General features: G+C 43.4%; 2 protein-coding genes and 1 non-coding gene across 14 annotated transcripts in view; 1 reads left to right on the plus strand and 2 right to left on the minus strand.

Annotated features, from left to right (window-relative positions):
• Window positions 1-8810, plus strand: part of IMMT (inner membrane mitochondrial protein) — a 48392-nt gene extending 39582 nt beyond the window's left edge. For 4 of the 10 annotated variants that reach the window (XM_067704469.1, XM_067704472.1, XM_067704473.1 and 1 more), the window contains 5 exons: window positions 1166-1180; window positions 2674-2897; window positions 5615-5746; window positions 6724-6853; window positions 7867-8810. In XM_067704469.1, the coding sequence (XP_067560570.1) occupies window positions 1166-1180; window positions 2674-2897; window positions 5615-5746; window positions 6724-6853; window positions 7867-8480 (1115 nt within the window). In that variant the 3' untranslated portion in view covers window positions 8481-8810. The other 6 variants (XM_067704470.1, XM_067704476.1, XM_067704479.1 and 3 more) reach the window with 4 other exon arrangements.
• A 4833-nt stretch (window positions 8811-13643) lies between these two features.
• Window positions 13644-16577, minus strand: part of PTCD3 (pentatricopeptide repeat domain 3) — a 30514-nt gene continuing 27580 nt past the window's right edge. For 2 of the 3 annotated variants that reach the window (XM_067704481.1, XM_067704483.1), the window contains 3 exons: window positions 15149-15190; window positions 14567-14725; window positions 13644-14282 (listed from right to left, as the gene is read on the minus strand). In XM_067704481.1, the coding sequence (XP_067560582.1) occupies window positions 14192-14282; window positions 14567-14725; window positions 15149-15190 (292 nt within the window). In that variant the 3' untranslated portion in view covers window positions 13644-14191. The remainder of the gene's footprint in view (window positions 14283-14566; window positions 14726-15148; window positions 15191-16577) is intronic. The other variant, XM_067704482.1, reaches the window with a different exon arrangement.
• On the minus strand, window positions 15629-15764 carry LOC137206247 (small nucleolar RNA SNORD94). Its single transcript, XR_010934564.1, has one exon. It is a non-coding gene; the product is annotated as a small nucleolar RNA SNORD94 (small nucleolar RNA).

A 16577-nucleotide genomic window follows, 5' to 3' on the forward strand; every position in this document is an offset into this window, starting at 1 on the left:
AAATGTTAAGGAAAAGCAAAAAGTTGCAGAAGAATATGTAAAATAGGATACCGCTTACATGAAGCTTAAGAACATGTAAAATGAAACTATATATTGTTTAAGGATGCATGCGTATGTGAAGTATAACAAAATGAGTGATAAACACTATATTCAGATAACGGATACCACTGTGGGAGGAGGGAGGAGGAGCCACTAGGAGGTGTGCGCATGGGTGTTGCCAGGATGAAAGAATGAGGTGCAATTTGTAGGTTGTCAGTATTCCCGAGGGACATTTCCTTTATTGCTAGTAGACTAGTATATGTAGCCATACTTGCGTGCCACGTTGACACTGACCTATTATCTCTTAGCCTTGTCCATCTTTTGCCGGTTTTTCCTGCAGCATTGGGACAGATCCCTGTGTCTCTGGTTGAATACCAGATTAAGTAGTTGAACTTTTAGGGCCATTCTGGATGAAAAATACTTGTCTTTGAACTTGTTGAATCCAAGGGTCATACCCAGGATATTAAGAAGCTTATTCTGAGAGGCAGGAGACTGGCTGCAGGTCCTCTCCTGTCAGGGCTTCACGCAGTGGCACTTGTGATCGTGGCGGGGAGCATCATCCGAACTCTTCAGAATGTTATTTTTTTTTCCTTTCTGCCGCGTCAGGCAGTCATAGTTCTTAGTTTAATTTGCACCCATTAAGCGCAAATTTAATGTGAATTCACTGTTTTCAAATTTCCAAAGAAGAAAAATTAATCTCTTAAGTATTTGCAATGTTAGGAGAGAATGTTATTGAGAACACAGTCAGGACTGTGCCTTCGTGAAATAGTCTACGAACTAATGCAAATGGGATAAACAAGAATTGTAGTTTCCATGTAGAAACTAACCAAGTTGATTGCTTTACAACAGTAGTTAGAGATGAGCCCCAGAAACCAAGACTACTTTCATATCATTGACTCTCTTATTTTCTGAAATGTTAGAATTTACCTTGATTTATGTAATGTCTTCTGATCCTTTAAAAAATTTTTAGGAAATAAACTCATCATTTTACTTTCCAGTACCAAAATATGCTTTTTCTACTACTAGCTTCTGCTTCCTTCTTGCTTTCTTTTGGATATTCCTATTTAATGATTAATAACTGAAACATGTACTTACTTTTTTTCAAACTTATTCTTTTTCTTTGTAGGTATTTCTGACCTAGGTGAGTAATTATGTGTATTTTATGTTTAAAGGCTTCTGTTTTGAGTCTTAAAGGACTCAAGTCTTTTCGTTTTGCCTATGATTCTTATACTAAACCGTCTGAATTAATCTAAAGTAGAATTATGTTGCATGTGATAAATCTGATTTGTATATTTTTGTCATCCATGTGCTCTCAGGAACAAAAATGTTTTCCCTATGTGATTGGAAACCTGTAGATATGATAGATATATATATATCTTTTATAAAAGATATATAAAATATATAAGATATATATCTTATATATTTCTTATATATCTTAAAAGATATAAGATATATAAGATATATAAGATATATACTTATAAGATATATAAGATATATATCTTTTATAAAAGATATATATATATCTATATAAATATATATATATTTTTTTATTTTGTAAAATTTGAAACATTAAAAAGTAAGAAAACGATAATGAACTCCTGTTTACCCATCACCCAACTTTAGCAGTTACCAACACATGGCTGGTTTTGTCTCATTTATTCCCCCAACTTATGTTGAAGCAGATCCCAAACATTATATTCTTCAGCTTGTAAAAACTTTCAGTATGTTTTTTAGAAAAATGTGATGACCATACCGTTGTCCCAGTCAACAATAATTCCTTAATGTCATCAAATATATCTCTTAAGTGTTCAAATATCCCTAATCACTTTATAGAATGAGTGTTTTTAGTTGTTTTGTTCAAATCAGTATCCAGAGGAGCTACACATGGTGAATTTGGGCAATAAATCTCTCATCCTCACTTCGTTTTTTGCTTTTCAATCTACGTATCGTGGAATTGAGTTGTTTATCATAGTATTTCCCATATTCTTTATTTTGCTGTTAGAGCCATAATTCCTAACCTGTGGTAATATATCAGAACACTTCTGGAGTGTGAGATTGGGGAAAGAAAAAAAAAAAAACATCAGAATCAGAATCCTTGGGTATGATTATTTTTAAAAGCTCTACCAGTGATTCTGATGGACAGCTCTGGCTGCAGATCCCTGTCCTGGATCATATTATCTGTGTAAGAAAAAGTAGAAAACTCTTATTAGGGAAAAGTCTGAGAGAACTTGGATTTGATTCACGTTTTAGCAGAAAACGTAGAAGTGAGTACGTTTGTAAGCTTTGTATTTAATTGTAAGCTTTGTCCTTAGAGGCAGAATTATGGTGAGTTATAAAGCCAATGTATAATCAGTTCACACTGGAAGTACTGCTCATTTGGGTTCCTGGAAAAAAACTGATTCTATACTTGGAGGCCTCCCTGAATTATTTTGCTTGGGATTGAAAATGCTTAGTTGCTGGCCATGAGCTGTGAATTTCTGATTACACGGCAGCCTCTACATCTCTTTTGAAACGTCAGCTCCTTCCTCTTGGCTTTTCTTCCTAGCTGTTTAAGTTACAATCAGTTGAGGCAAGTTACCTCGTAGATGTATGATTTTGGTGAAATCATTAACATTTTCATGTGGTTTTGTTTAGCTGACAGGCTGTCCCCCGACGACCTAAACTCCCTGATTGCTCACGCGCATCGCCGCATCGACCAGCTGAACAGAGCGCTGGCCGAACAGAAAGCCACGGAGAAGCAGCACATTGCCTTAGCCTTGGAGAAACAGAAGCTGGAGGAAAAGCGGGCGTTTGACTCTGCAGTGGCAAAAGCATTAGAACATCATAGAAGTGAGATACAGGCTGAACAGGACAGAAAGGTAAAGAAATGAGCAAAACTGCCTAATGTTTAAAGTGAATCTAACTTGTTTGCTTCTAGAGGTAATACCAGCAGTCACTGACTTTAAAATACTAGCTGTTAAGTCAGGCCAACCCCCCTCTTGAATGGAACTTTGGCCCTTGTTCTAGTCAGAACTTCTAGGGAAGGATTGGTCTAGCAGAGAGCCTTTACGTTGAGCTGATGCAGGAGTGTCAGAAAGTAACGAGCTGCTGTCACCCAGGATTATCTAGCTTGCCTTTTCCCAGTGGAGCCTCTGTCCCCTTAAGCAGTGCTGAGTCTGTTGGATTCCGAGTATATTTTTCTCCTCAAGGGTTGTTTTTTGTTTCTTTGTTTGTTTATTTGGGGTTTCTTTGGCTGCAACACATGGCCTGCAGGATCTAGTTCCCTGACCAGGAATTGAACCCGTGCCGCCTACAGTGGAAGTGCTGAGCCCCAATCGCTGGACCCCTCTCTGCAAGCGTTTCTAAGTAGTTAGTGGTGAAGCATGGATGAAATAGCTGTAGTCTTCTGTCTGAGCACATCATGTATTAAATAGGTGTCTACAGGCTGATTTGGGAACCTGACTACTCATCCTACCTTCGCATTTTCTCAGCTGCACAGTTGACCATTCCCTCCTCCTTTTTTAAAAAAAATTAATTAATTTATTTTTGGTTGCGTTGGGTCTTTGTTGCGGTGCGCGGGCTTCTCATTGCGGCAGCTTCTCTTGTTGCGGAGCACGGGCTCTAGGCACGCGGGCTCAGTAGTTGTGGTGCACGGGCATAGTTCTCTGCGGCATGTGGGATCTTCCCGGACCAGGGATTGAACCCATGTCCCCTGCACTGGCAGGCAGATTCCTAACCACTGCGCCACCAGGGAAGTCCACTTCCTCCTCCTTGAAGCTCTTTCTTCCCTAGGCTGCCAGACCCCGCACTTGCTGGCCTTTCCCGCTGCCTTGCTGACGCTCCTTGGCTTCCTTTGCTCAGCCTTCAAATAGCGGCGTGCGCTGGCATTGTTCTGAAACCCTTTATCCATCTAAGCTGCCTCCAGGTGCTCTTTGCTAGTCCTGTGGCCTTGAAGTTCAAATACCGTCTATTACTGATACTTATATTGCTGGCTCTGACCTCTGCCTTGGCTTCAAGGGCTGTCCAGCAGCTGACTTGATGTCTTCAGCTGGATTTTCAGTAGTCATTTCAAACTCAACATGTTCAAAACAAATTTCTTGATTCTCTCCAAACTGTCTCCCAGCCCCTCAGCTGCTTCTCTCTAAATAAACCTCCATCCACTCATTGATCAAACTAGAAATCATGCTCAGTTGTTCCTCCATCAGTTTTTGCATCCAGACCATTGACAGAGTCTACCAGCTCTGCATTCAGAATAAATCCCTAAACGCTCCACTTTTCTCTCCTTCAGTCACCACCACCTTAGTTCAGAGTGTCGTCTTAACAGTGTCCCTGTTTGCATACCCATCTTTCTATGTCTGTTTACACAGGCAAGTGGTCCTTAGAAAATGTGTTCTCATCAGACACTATGCTGCTGCAAATCCTCCACTGACTGCCGACTGTATTTAAGATAAAATCCAAATTCTTAACTTATACCAGAGAAGCCCCTTGATCTCATTCCTGTTGCTGTGAGCCAGGCTTCCCTTCCTTCCCTTATTTCCCTAGTGTACCAGGTACCTTGGGCTTTCTTGCTGTTGTGTTGGTGCCTTGACTACGTCTTTTGCCCTGGGGTAGCCCCGTCCTGTTCCCTTCAATCTAAAGTAGAGTCTCTGTATTACTTTCTCTGATATTGCCCTATTTATTTTCTTAAAAACAAGTACCACAGTCTGAGATGTCCGTTTTGCCTGTCACTGATTCCTCTCTTGAAATGTATACTGCAAAAGAGCAAGGAGTTTGTCTGCCTTGAGCACCATCGCATCCAAGCTTACAGTAGGCACTGCCTGGCACAGGGCTGGCACTGCGTAAATATTTATGCACTGACCGAATGGATTCATTTATTAACTGTATTGTTTCTGAGAAAAAGGAAGTTATGATTTCCAGGTAATTAGTATTAAATAATTTGTAATATGACCCACGGCTAATTGTTAGGCCAGACATTGTAGGCTTTTCATAGTGTGGGCTTGATTTGGCCTGTGTTGAGTCTGAATTCATACTAAAATAAGCAGTTTCAGAGGAGCTTTCTTTGTTGAGAGAAACTGTGTTCGGTAACTGTCAGACATTTGTTACTTTTCTTAACAGTTCTGCATGGTAGGCATTATTATTCACAGACAAGAAAATGGAGACTTCGAAGATGAATAATCTCCCTAAGGCCACACAGATGGTTGCGGTGAAGCTGTGTTTGATCCCAAGTCTTTGTAGTTATTTCTGTGGTCTCGGATTTCTTGATTCTCAGGGGAGTATGTGATGCAGGAAATGACAGTGTTTGCTTTGTACAGGAGGCAGCCTGGTGATATGGAAGAAACTCAAGTCTGGGGGTTAGAGAGACCCCTGTTTGAAATCTGATTTCGCCACAGCCATGCGACATTGTTTGAGTCACCTTCCAACATTCAACTTTCTGATTCCTACGAGAATTTGAAATAAGAATGTGTTCCCGTGCACGGCTCATCGTAAGGGGTTCTGGACGTGGAGGCTGCCATCATCGTGGTTACTGGTCTTTCTCTTTTGCTAAAAGCGTATGTGGAGAATTGAGAATTCCTCATCACTGTGCTTGGCTTCACAGGTGGAGGAAGTCAGGGATGCCATGGAGAATGAAATGAGGACCCAGCTTCGCCGCCAGGCTGCTGCCCACACCGATCACTTACGAGATGTCCTTAGGGTCCAAGAACAGGAACTGAAATACGAGTTTGAGCAGGTGAGGACCTGTCGTAAAGCATCGTCTCCCTTCAACCTCCTTTTCCCCTTTACACTATAAACAGTCTCTGCTTTCCTTCTAATGTGCTCCATGTCATTCAGTCTGAGAGTGTGGAAGAATGGGGAAAGATTTCTAGTGGTGCCTATCCTTGCTGGAGGGGGACTTTTGTATATTTCACATCTGCTCCTTTTTACATAAAGGTGTACCTATGTGTTACTGATCATATGTGTTTTGTATTTATGTCCTAGTCATTTGGAGCCTTTAAGCTTGAAGGAGGGTTGGTACAGGGGGTTTCAGGAAAGCAGGTAATAATACTTGACACATGTGTGCCTGCTTTATCTCCACAAACCCTTGTGGATTATGTGGTAGTTCTGAGATTTTTATATTTGAGGAAACATCCCGGAGAGGTTAAGTTTGGAAACCACAGCAAACCATCAGGATACCTTTAATCATAATTAGTTTCTACTCAGCAAGTCATTTATAATATATTAACTTATTATTTTGTCTCACAAGAAGGGAATGAAGTTTTCCAAGTAAAGAAATCTTCCAGAAAATTGAAATTTATACCAATATGAAAAGGTATATTACTTTGAATTCTCTTTGATGAGTATTTTGAGAAAAATGAACTCTTAAAGTGGAAGATATTGAATACAATTTAATGTCTGGGTGGCCATACAGTTACTGTATTTTCTAAAGTTGTCATCTTCTCATTTTAATAGACTTCTTTCTTCCCCTCCTGGTCCTCTTCCTCTAATATTAGGTTCCACCAGTAAATTTGTAGAAGATGAAACATCACATGTGCTTTAGGAAATTTTTGAAACCTTACACATAATGTAGGAGTTTCATGACACCTGTTTTGACATTAGTTAAAGGCCCTCTTTACTTTGGGAGGCAGCAGTTACTGGAAGACTTAGTGGCCGATAAGTGACATGCACTGAGGTAGCATCACTCTCTCTGTGCACTGTTTACCATTTCAGGACCTGTCTGAGAAACTCGCTGAACAAGAACTACAGTTTCGTCGGCTCAGTCAAGAGCAAGTTGACAACTATACTCTGGATATAAACACTGCCTATGCCAGACTGAGAGGAATCGAGCAGGCTGTTCAGAGTAAGCACATGGACCTCTTACAGCTAATTTCATCAGCCCTACTTCTCAGGGTAAATTCTTGCTGTGAGGATAATGGTATACATGCATTGACATTAGGGAATAAAGATGCCAAAGTCCCTCTAATAAATTTTATTCATTTCTTAGAAAATTAGCCCCGGATTTGGTAAGTTTGTAGTATAGAGAGTTGTGAGAAGAAATGTAAAAGGATCTAAAGATTAAACCTAAGTAACTTGAAGTTTTACTCCTTATGTGACCGGCATGAGATCACCATTTACAAGGCAGTTTACCCAACACACTTTGGTGGTGTCTCATGTGCCCTGAGTGGAGAAAAAGGTCAGTGTGCTGCATGTTCGCCCTCCAGGCTCTGCCGTTGGAGGGTTACCTGGAGGTGGTGACTTGCTTGTTCCACCCACCAAATGGATGGTAGTTATGCCGAGGCCTCCATGTGCCACACTGGAAGGGAAATGTCCTGACAGTGAGGATTTTATTAAGAAAATGTGTTTCTGTGGGATGTGATGGAATCTTTTTTGTCAGATAAGCATAGCAATAAGCTAAGTACTCGTGAAGTTTCAAGATCCAGTAGTCCGTTCCTTTGTAGAAAGTAAAGTTTCTGATGGCCTTAATGTAAGTCTTGGCTTAATTTAAATATCACGTTTCTTTCTCAAATATTTCTGAAGATAAATGTATCTGAATTAGATACCCTGCATTCTCCTAGATGTCACAGGAAGAAAGAAGGGAGCCTCATCTGTGCACATCCACCCTCTCAGCTTTCTCCACGGCTACAGTAAAAACAAGTCCTCAGCAGATTATGTCGTGCCTTGTTGCCTCATGTGAAGAGGCCAGCTAGGAAAGAACGCACCATAAATAAGTGGTGGGATGGGCTTGGAAGAGGCTCTCTCCAGCCCTGTCTTCCACTGCTGTGGAAGGTGTACCAGTTCTCTCTGTGTATGAGGACATAGTCAGGTGGAGAAAAAAGTCTGTCTTTGCCTTTTTTTTTTTTTTTTTTTTAATAGGTCACGCAGTTGCTGAAGAGGAGGCCAGAAAAGCCCACCAGCTCTGGCTCTCTGTGGAGGCGTTAAAGTACCGTATGAAGACGGCATCTGCAGACCTGCCCACTGTTCCCCTGGGTAGCGCAGTGGAGGCCATCAGAGTCAGCTGTTCCGATAGTGAATTTGCCCAGGCTCTAAGCGCAGCCCTCCCTCCAGAGTCCCTGACCCGTGGGGTGTACAGTGAAGAGACCCTTAGAGTCCGTTTCTATGCCATCCAAAAACTGGCCCACAGGGTAGCCATGATCGATGAGACCAGGAATAGCTTATACCAGTACTTCCTCTCCTACTTACAGTCCCTGCTGCTGTTCCCACCTAAGCAGCTGAAGCCGCCAGCAGAGCTCTGCCCCGAGGATACAAACACATTTAAGTTACTGTCATATGCCTCCTATTGCATTGAGCATGGTGACCTGGAGCTGGCGGCAAAGTTTGTCAATCAGCTGAAAGGGGAGTCCAGACGAGTGGCACAGGACTGGCTGAAGGAAGCCCGAATGACCCTAGAAACTAAGCAGATAGTGGAGATCCTGACAGCATACGCCAGCGCCGTAGGAATAGGAACCACTCAAGTGCAGCAAGAGTAAGGTCTAGGAAGAGTCTTGTAAAGTCACATCTCATGTCAAAGGAAATTGGCAGTAATATATGAAGGGTTTGCAACAAGGTCTCAGAACTGCCTTGAAATGAGCAGGTGACAGGTACTGTTCTAAATGTTAACACCTGTTGCATTTATATTATTCCTTCTTGCTGTCATGTCAGTCAACTCCAGGAGCACTTTATTTGCAACTCGGGTAACATTTTCTGTTTTTCAGGTTTTACTGATCAGGCTTGTGAGCCAGTCAAAATAATGTTTGCGGTCACTGTACTGTTGGTTTTGCCCTTGGAGCAAACTGAATAAAACAGAAATTGAAAACTGAGCAGCTTATCCCTTTTCAAAAAGTATCATTTCTAGTTTGTTGTGTATATGGAAAATTTCCTTGAGAAGCAGAAGTAGCAGAAGTAGCAACTCCTGGGCGCTCAGAGTTGCCAGGCTGTGAACCGGGTTTCAGAAGCCCTAGGCCTGTTCTTGGCTTTGAAGGTCCTAGTGAACTGATTCCTGCTGGTCAAACTCAAGAGTGATGTAAATATAAGCCAAAATGCCAATATGTTTATAATTGGAGATATGTCATTCCAGTGATTCAAAGGCACTAGAAATAGTCTGTATCCCAAACTTCGATTGCTACCACAGGGAAAAATAATATTTTATATTGGGATCCAGTACACCCGCACGCACCCTTATATGAATGTATACATGAAACGGTTTCTGGAACCATTGCTTCTCCTTTCTACTTGTGATGTACTGTGTTCTGGTCTGTGGCATTAGAAAAATGTTGGTGTCTTCTCTACCCACAAATTAATTCCACAGCCCTCAGAAAAGTTCATGGCTCCCAGTTCTGGAACACTGGTAGTTGACCTTGCTCCTTTCTGGTATGTGGACTGTGAATCTCTCCATTGAAGTGGGGGTGGGGAGCCTGGAATCTTAAAGGGGTTCAATAATTTTGTGGTATATTTGAACTGGATTGCTGTAAAACCCAGAGAACTTGCTTACATAGTTCACTTCTCTGAAGATTAGAACAGTTGCCATATTGCGTAAACATTAACCAGTGTTTCACCTTTCATTTTTTACTTCATGAAGTTACCGTCAACATATTTTTTCAAAATCATGATTTTTTGTTGAGGTTTTTTTTTATATAAATTTATTTATCGTATTTTATTTTTGGCTGCGTTGGGTCTTTGTTGCTGCGCGTGGGCTTTTCTCTAGTTGGGGCGAACGGGGGCTACTCTTTGTTGCAGTGTGCGGGCTTCTCATTGCAGTGGCTTCTCTTGTTGCGGAGCATGGGCTCTAGGTGCGTGGGCTTCGGTAGTTGTGGCACACAGGCTCTAGAGCGCAGGCTCAGTAGTTGTGGCTCACGGGCTCTAGAGCGCAGGCTCAGTAGCTGTGGCGCACGGGCTTAGTTGCTCCACGGCATGTGGGATCTTCCCGGACCAGGGCTCGAACCCATGTCCCCTGCACTGGCAGGTGGATTCTTAACCACTGCGCCACCAGGGAAGTCCTTTTTGTTGAGGTTTGTGTGTTCATAAACAGATTACTGAAGAGGCATTTTTATCTGAGCAGCATATCTGGAAATCATGAGAAAGGGTTGTCTATGTATTTCTGCAGGCCTGTCCCGGCTCCTGATGGTTACATTCAGGTCTGCATGGCGCCCGACGTCCTTTGATTTGGGGACCCAGTGGTTCGTTTGGTGTTATTAACGGTCCTTATGTTCCTCCTAAGTGGATTCTTAATTCAGCACATCTAGTTTCTGACTGGAACACACACTTTGTGTGATGTCCTTAATCTCTGCAGGTAGAGGTACTCTCGGCACCTGTGGGCCATTAAGCTTTGACTGGAAGATAATAAGGCTGTTCTAAATTAAGCCTTTCTTCCCTTTGGAATAGCATGAAATTGTAGAATACATTAACTTGCAAAGCTGACTAACTTGTTTGTCATGTTAGAAGTGTTCATAATTTTTATTTTACTCAGGAAATGTGTAAAACATTACAGATTAGAAGGAAGTAAATTTCTCTAGGAGCCCAGGAATAACTTCCTTCGGATGTGATTATCTGAGCTCACAGGAAGCAAGCAATACTGAGCGGTTTATTTCAGCTCTCTAAATCAAATAACAAAAGCCACTGGCTTTCAATTTTAGTATTCCTTTAGCAAACCTCCCCAACCCTCACTGCATATTGAGAAACAAGATGATGTTGAAAGGGGACTCTGCTTGTCCAGACCCTGATTTTTCTTCCTCATGCCCAGTAAGAGTCACATCTTCCTGAGCTATCACTCAGCAACCCCTTAGGTGAAAAGGGCCTTCACTTGGGCCTAAAGAGCCTTTACGTGGGTTCTCAGTTCTACCTTCAAGTAGGTGGAATCATTAAAACTCTGATATTTGCCTTAATGTTGTTTAAAGTTTCTAAATCAGCAAAGTAAGTAAAATGTAAATTAGGCAGTCTCTTTTTTTAAGGCACGGTACTTCTGTGTTCCTTAGTATTGACTTAAACCCTCTGCTTTCTTAACAGGTTCTGCATAAAAGCAGTCTCCCAAGTCCCAAATTAGTTGTCCCACCACTTTTAAAGTAATTTGAACTCAGTGCAGAAGATAATTTAACATAAACAGGAAATAAAAAGTGATTACATTTCAGGCAAATCACTCATCAGGTCCAGTGGGCACCATTTACCTGAAGCAGGGCTCGGCTCAGCTCCCCTGGTTTCCTCCCTGCGGATGCATTCAGGGGGTGGGGGACCTGAGAAAGCAGAGGGAGCACTGAGGAGGAGGGGCTTTGCCTGGGCACGCCACCCTTTTCCACAGGGGGTGGTGCCACGGTTTCACAGGTTGGTCCAGGTTAGCTGTACGGACGCTGCCCTGGGGTCTCAGGAAGAAAGAGGAGGGGCTCTGGAGGGACTGGGGGCACAAGCCAGCAAAGGCGCTGCTGTTGTGGGAAAAGATGGTGCTGGTATCGGCAAAGCTTAGGTTTTCCTGGGGATGAGTTCTATTGTGACCTTCACTTCTCTTGGACGTTCTCAGTTTTCAAGAGTAAAGTCTTGCTGAGCTCTGTAAACTTGGGTTTGATCTCCAGTGTTCCTTCTAAAATCTTCTATAAAGTCCACAGCTATGCAGGTCGGCTAGACAACTTTTTTTTTAAAATAAATTTATTTTACTTATTGATTTTTGGCTGCGTTGGGTCTTTGTTGCTGCGTGCGGGCTTTCTCTAGTTGCGGTGAGCGGGGGCTACTCTTCCTTGTGGTGCACGGGCTTCTCATTGCGGTGTCTTCTTGTTGTGGAACATGGGCTCTAGGCGCGTGGGCTTCAGTAGTTGTGGCTTGCGGGGCTCAGTACTTGTGGCACACGGGCCGAGTTGCTCCGAAGCATGTAGGATCTTCCCGGACCAGGGCTGGAACCCATGTCCCCTGTATTGGCAGGCGGATTCTTAACCACTGTGCCACCAGGGAAGCCCAAGGACAATATCTTGATGTTGAAGGTGATCATATGGGTGATGGTTACTTTGTCCAGGAAAGGCCCTAGACAACATTCTTTTACAGGTTAGGCTCCTTCCTGGGCCAGGCTGGAGCCTCCTTCACCCCCACTGTGTGTACCTTACATTTGCTCGCTCCATGTCCTAGCACACCGCCTTAATCAACCGAATAAAGCATGCCCATTTCTCGGGTAAACTGCCACTCTACCACTGAGATCTAATCTAAGTGATTCTGTAAACCTTGCCCTGCCCGTCCACACTCCTGGTGACTGCCACCTTACAGCACGTCCTTTTACCAGCAGTAAAATAATTTACATCGCCGTCAGGTACACTTACACGTGTTTATCAATATGCGTGTGTCTGTGGTGCTGTAAGAATGTCACACAACTTGAACGCATGCAATGTACTTAATTTTCTAATCCATTTCATTAAAATATTCTAGTCACCTTCTGCAAAAACTGATTTCAAACCCTGCAGTTTGAAGGATGTAAGAATCCATTTTATTAAGAGTACTCAAATGTTCTATTGAACCCAAACCAAAATTGATAGGTTATTAACTTTGGCATAGAAAAACAGAACACCTTATACTATTAGAGGGTAAAGAGAGAATGGAGACCAATCCTACAGGCCTTCCTTAATTTTTTTCTGAAAAGCTGGAAGCAGTTGTTTTGCCCACAATAGGAATCTGGAATGTCTGTAGCACAGAGTTAAGACCACATGGCCACAACATCACCCACTTGGAAAGTCCACTACAAATTCACGTGCCATCAGCCCAGATGGACCTTTCCCCCATCAACGCCATAGCTGCAAAGCACGATGCTGAGGACTGTTCTCTGGCAGGATTCCCCGGCAATGTAAGTGTTCTCCATCTGTAAGGATTGCACTGAATGCATACTCGGCCCAGAAGAATCAGCCATTTCCAGGTGCTGATGAACCAGAGGGAAAGGGAGGGGCCAAGTTTACAGAAGCTTCCAGGCAGCCAAGTTCTCTTTGCAGGTTTTAAGGCAAGAGCACAGGCTAATCTGCCCTACCTATCCCTTTTGCTCATTTGCTATGTCAAGGGGCTACTGGGGCGATGCACATGAATACTTAAGTAGCTAGTTGCTGTCATTTCCCCTGCCCTCTGTCTCTCACTTAGATGTCTTAAATTCTGGTGATCTAGGAGAAAACATGAGTCAATACTTAGGTTTCTGAGGATGTATGACTGACTGGGTCCTGGCCAGAGGATAGCCAAATGGAGATGGGGACAGGCACATGTTACAGACACATGTACAACACAGTAGCCCATAAATGGCAACCCCGGCAGGGTAAGGATGAAGTTGCTCATCCGAGAACTCCTGGGATGCCTGGGTAGATCTGGCGATCAGAATATGAGCTAAGCAGCCTGCGCTAGAAGCCCTTGTGAAGCTCCTGCAAGCCTCACAAGCTCCTGTTTGCTTCCCATACCACTTGCCAGTCATGAGGGAGGCTGGAGTAGAGGTTCTCGACCTGCTCGATTACCAGCAATACACAATTATGTCAAGAAGACACTTCAATCCTCTTGTCATCACATACATTTAGGCCACTTTAAGTACAGCACAACTGAAGGTGCCAGCACTCACACAGAGAGAAAGGGGGAGATGAAACTCTCGTGCAAGCCCCAAGCCTAGTGGGAGGCTGTGGGCTATTCTATAAAAATAATGGAAATGCATACATACGTACCTCAGTTACAGTATTTATTTCCAGTCTGCATCTTCCCAGCTGTGCAGCCTAAACTCCTGATGTTGTTTAATCAGTTCTAAGATTAATAATTTCCCACATATAAATATCCCTGAATTTGGCTACTACTGACCCAGTATCAACTGTGATGTAATTGTACAAAAACTTCCTTTAGACGCTTTCTGAGTCGGAGGAAGTGTCAGGTCATAGCATCAGCCAACAAAGGCTACAGTCCCCAATGGAGGGGACTGGGGGAGGGGCAAACCACACCGACATCAGCTGACAGACACTGCAGTTGTGCGGAGCTTAACATCACAACGTGTGTCCAAAGAAATGAAAACGGCAGTGCCCTTTCTGTTCACGTGGGAACCCTGGCATGGGTGGTTTAGTTCAGGAATTAAACGTAAACAAGTGAGCGTTGTTATCAAGATTCACCAAATCTGTATTCTCTTGTTTTCTTCACATTACAATTAAATACTAACATCTCAGTTCTCAAGTGTAATCACAACAGCCACGCTAGGCCACAGTAGCTCCTGATTCGACCACTTTTATTTGCCTTCGCCGACGTCATTGTCACTGTCACTGCTGCTGTCACTGTCGCTGTCACTGGTCAATGCAGTTAGATCTCCCAGGGCTTCCCTGTAAGAAAAATAAATGAGAGGGTTACACTGCAACTCAGGCTTGGGGCTGGGGGACTCTGCAGCTGCACTAAAGCAACAAAGGGAAAGGTTCCAACCAGCAAATAAACCTATAGGCCTCCCTGACTTTTATGACAAACGAAAAATATCGTTAAATCCTGACTTTCTGCAAGGAAAGGAAGTTCAGGGGGTAGAAAGCTACAAACATCTGAATGGGCAGACAGACAAATGGTCTGCTCCATTTTCATAACTTTCCTTGATGGTGATGATACAGGACGCACTTACTTCTGCTCCTGGCTGAGGGTGAAGTCAGCCCTTAGTCTCTGGGTGAGGCTCTCACAAATAGGTAAGCTGAAGGCACCTGCCAGCTTCACTATCTCAATGGCCTGGGCAGGGCTGCCGGATGCTTTTGCACTGTCCATAAACTCATTCAGCAGCTCATTCCTGTGAAAGGCAAAAATGTCAACATTCCCTAACTAAACCCCTCAAAGATTCACATACAAAATCTAGTACCTTACAAAGATCAGTCATAAAATCCTCAACAGTAGCTTTGCAGACAGTTACATGGAGTCTGACTTTAAAGGGCCAAATAAACAATGAACACTGGTTCATTATGCCTTCACTGAGGATCCAGCCAATGTATCCCCAGCGTGCTGTGATCACTGAGCACAGATTGAAAAAAACAGCGCTTGCCTCAGGGTGCCTTAGATGGTAGGAGTGACCGATCACCTACCTGCCTAACAGAAAAGTGCCCAATTGCCATGGCTGAGGTATGTGAGGAAATTCCAACCCCCTTCCCCCAATAAGAGTTAAACGCATGTGGCTAATCCAGGATGTCCCCAGGCAGCCCTGTTAACTTGAACTTACCCAGGGATCTTATTATGTTTCCTGAAAAGCCCCAGCATTTTCCTGTTCAAGATGAGATAGGAAAAAGATTATGAATACTAATAGAACAGAAGGCAACCGAATGACCATAGCTTTTCTCCTGGACTCAGAGACCAAGTGTCCTTCCTGACAAGCAGAGGGGAAGCTCCTGGAGACACGTCTGTGAGCTCCACCAGCTCCCAGCCCTATCTTCCCATCAGAATCACCCCAGGTGCCTCAGCCCCCTCTTCCCAAATTTCATATATGCACATAGCATTACAAATTTCAAAGGCAAATCTGCTTTGTTGCCAGCATTGAGAATTGCTGAGGCATATCCTCCAGAGGATCACTTCTGTCCCCCCAGGGAGGGAATGTATGATATCATGTGGGCAGTGGGAAGAGAGGGACGCAAATACAATTTGATCTCTTTCCTCTTACAATCCAGTGTGAGCTCAGTGTGTCCTAAAACGACGTTATGAAGAGCAGGCTCAGATTAAGGCATCAGTCTCATGTAAGTGCTTGCCGTCATCCTGCCACACGCAGGACAAAGGACAAACACATACACTCAGCTCCCATGATCAGCTGAGGTCCGTACCCCTGCGCCAATCATCACAGCCTGATTCATAACAAGCGTGTGTCAACCTGCCCTAGTCGACAAGTCCAAGCATCAAATGTTTGTCAGCAGCTGTGTAGCCGGCTGTGTGATTTGCCACCAGTTATGATCAGAGGAGGCAGCAAAACCTTTAGCAGCCTTTCGTGGAGAGAGCAAACATCCACACCGTGGACTGACCATCATGTTCAAATTAAGATCCTCTCTAGTGAACAGCCAGGCACAACAAGCCCTGTCACTGGCTCTTAACACCAACACACGGTTATATCCAAAACAATACACATCGGAACCGCCCCTAGCAAGGACTCTCACTGACTTCTCCACTTTTGGAAAAACGACTATGCATAACGTCTCTATTCACAGTTAAACACCAGAAATTAGTATGTGAGTGAAGTGCTGATGAACACACAGAACTAGAATACAGTGGCACCAACCAAAGACAGGTTCTAGTCAAGGCCAGGTTTAGTAAACTGGTAAAATGCCAGGTTCCGGAAGTCCCAGTACACAGCCCGCATTTTAGGCTGGGGGGTGGGGGGGGGGCGGAGAAGCACCCATGAGATGAATAAACCAAATGACCAAAACATTTTCAAAATTAAGATTCTCTAATCACTTTGTTCTACTCAAGTGAACGGAGAAGTGACTCGCCCACAAATACAGAAAACAAAAACGGAAAGAGAATGAGCCCACTGAACCACACCTTCTCTTAAACTCATCATGTATACTGGTTCCTCTTCCCCAAGTTTGCTTTTTTAGTTGGTATTTGGAAATTCCTATAGAAAACACAGTACGTAGAAAACTCGTTTGTCTCCTGATAAACTACAC

Source organism: Pseudorca crassidens, chromosome 14, assembly GCF_039906515.1.
Source record: "Pseudorca crassidens isolate mPseCra1 chromosome 14, mPseCra1.hap1, whole genome shotgun sequence".
NCBI classification, from domain to species: Eukaryota; Metazoa; Chordata; class Mammalia; order Artiodactyla; family Delphinidae; genus Pseudorca; species Pseudorca crassidens.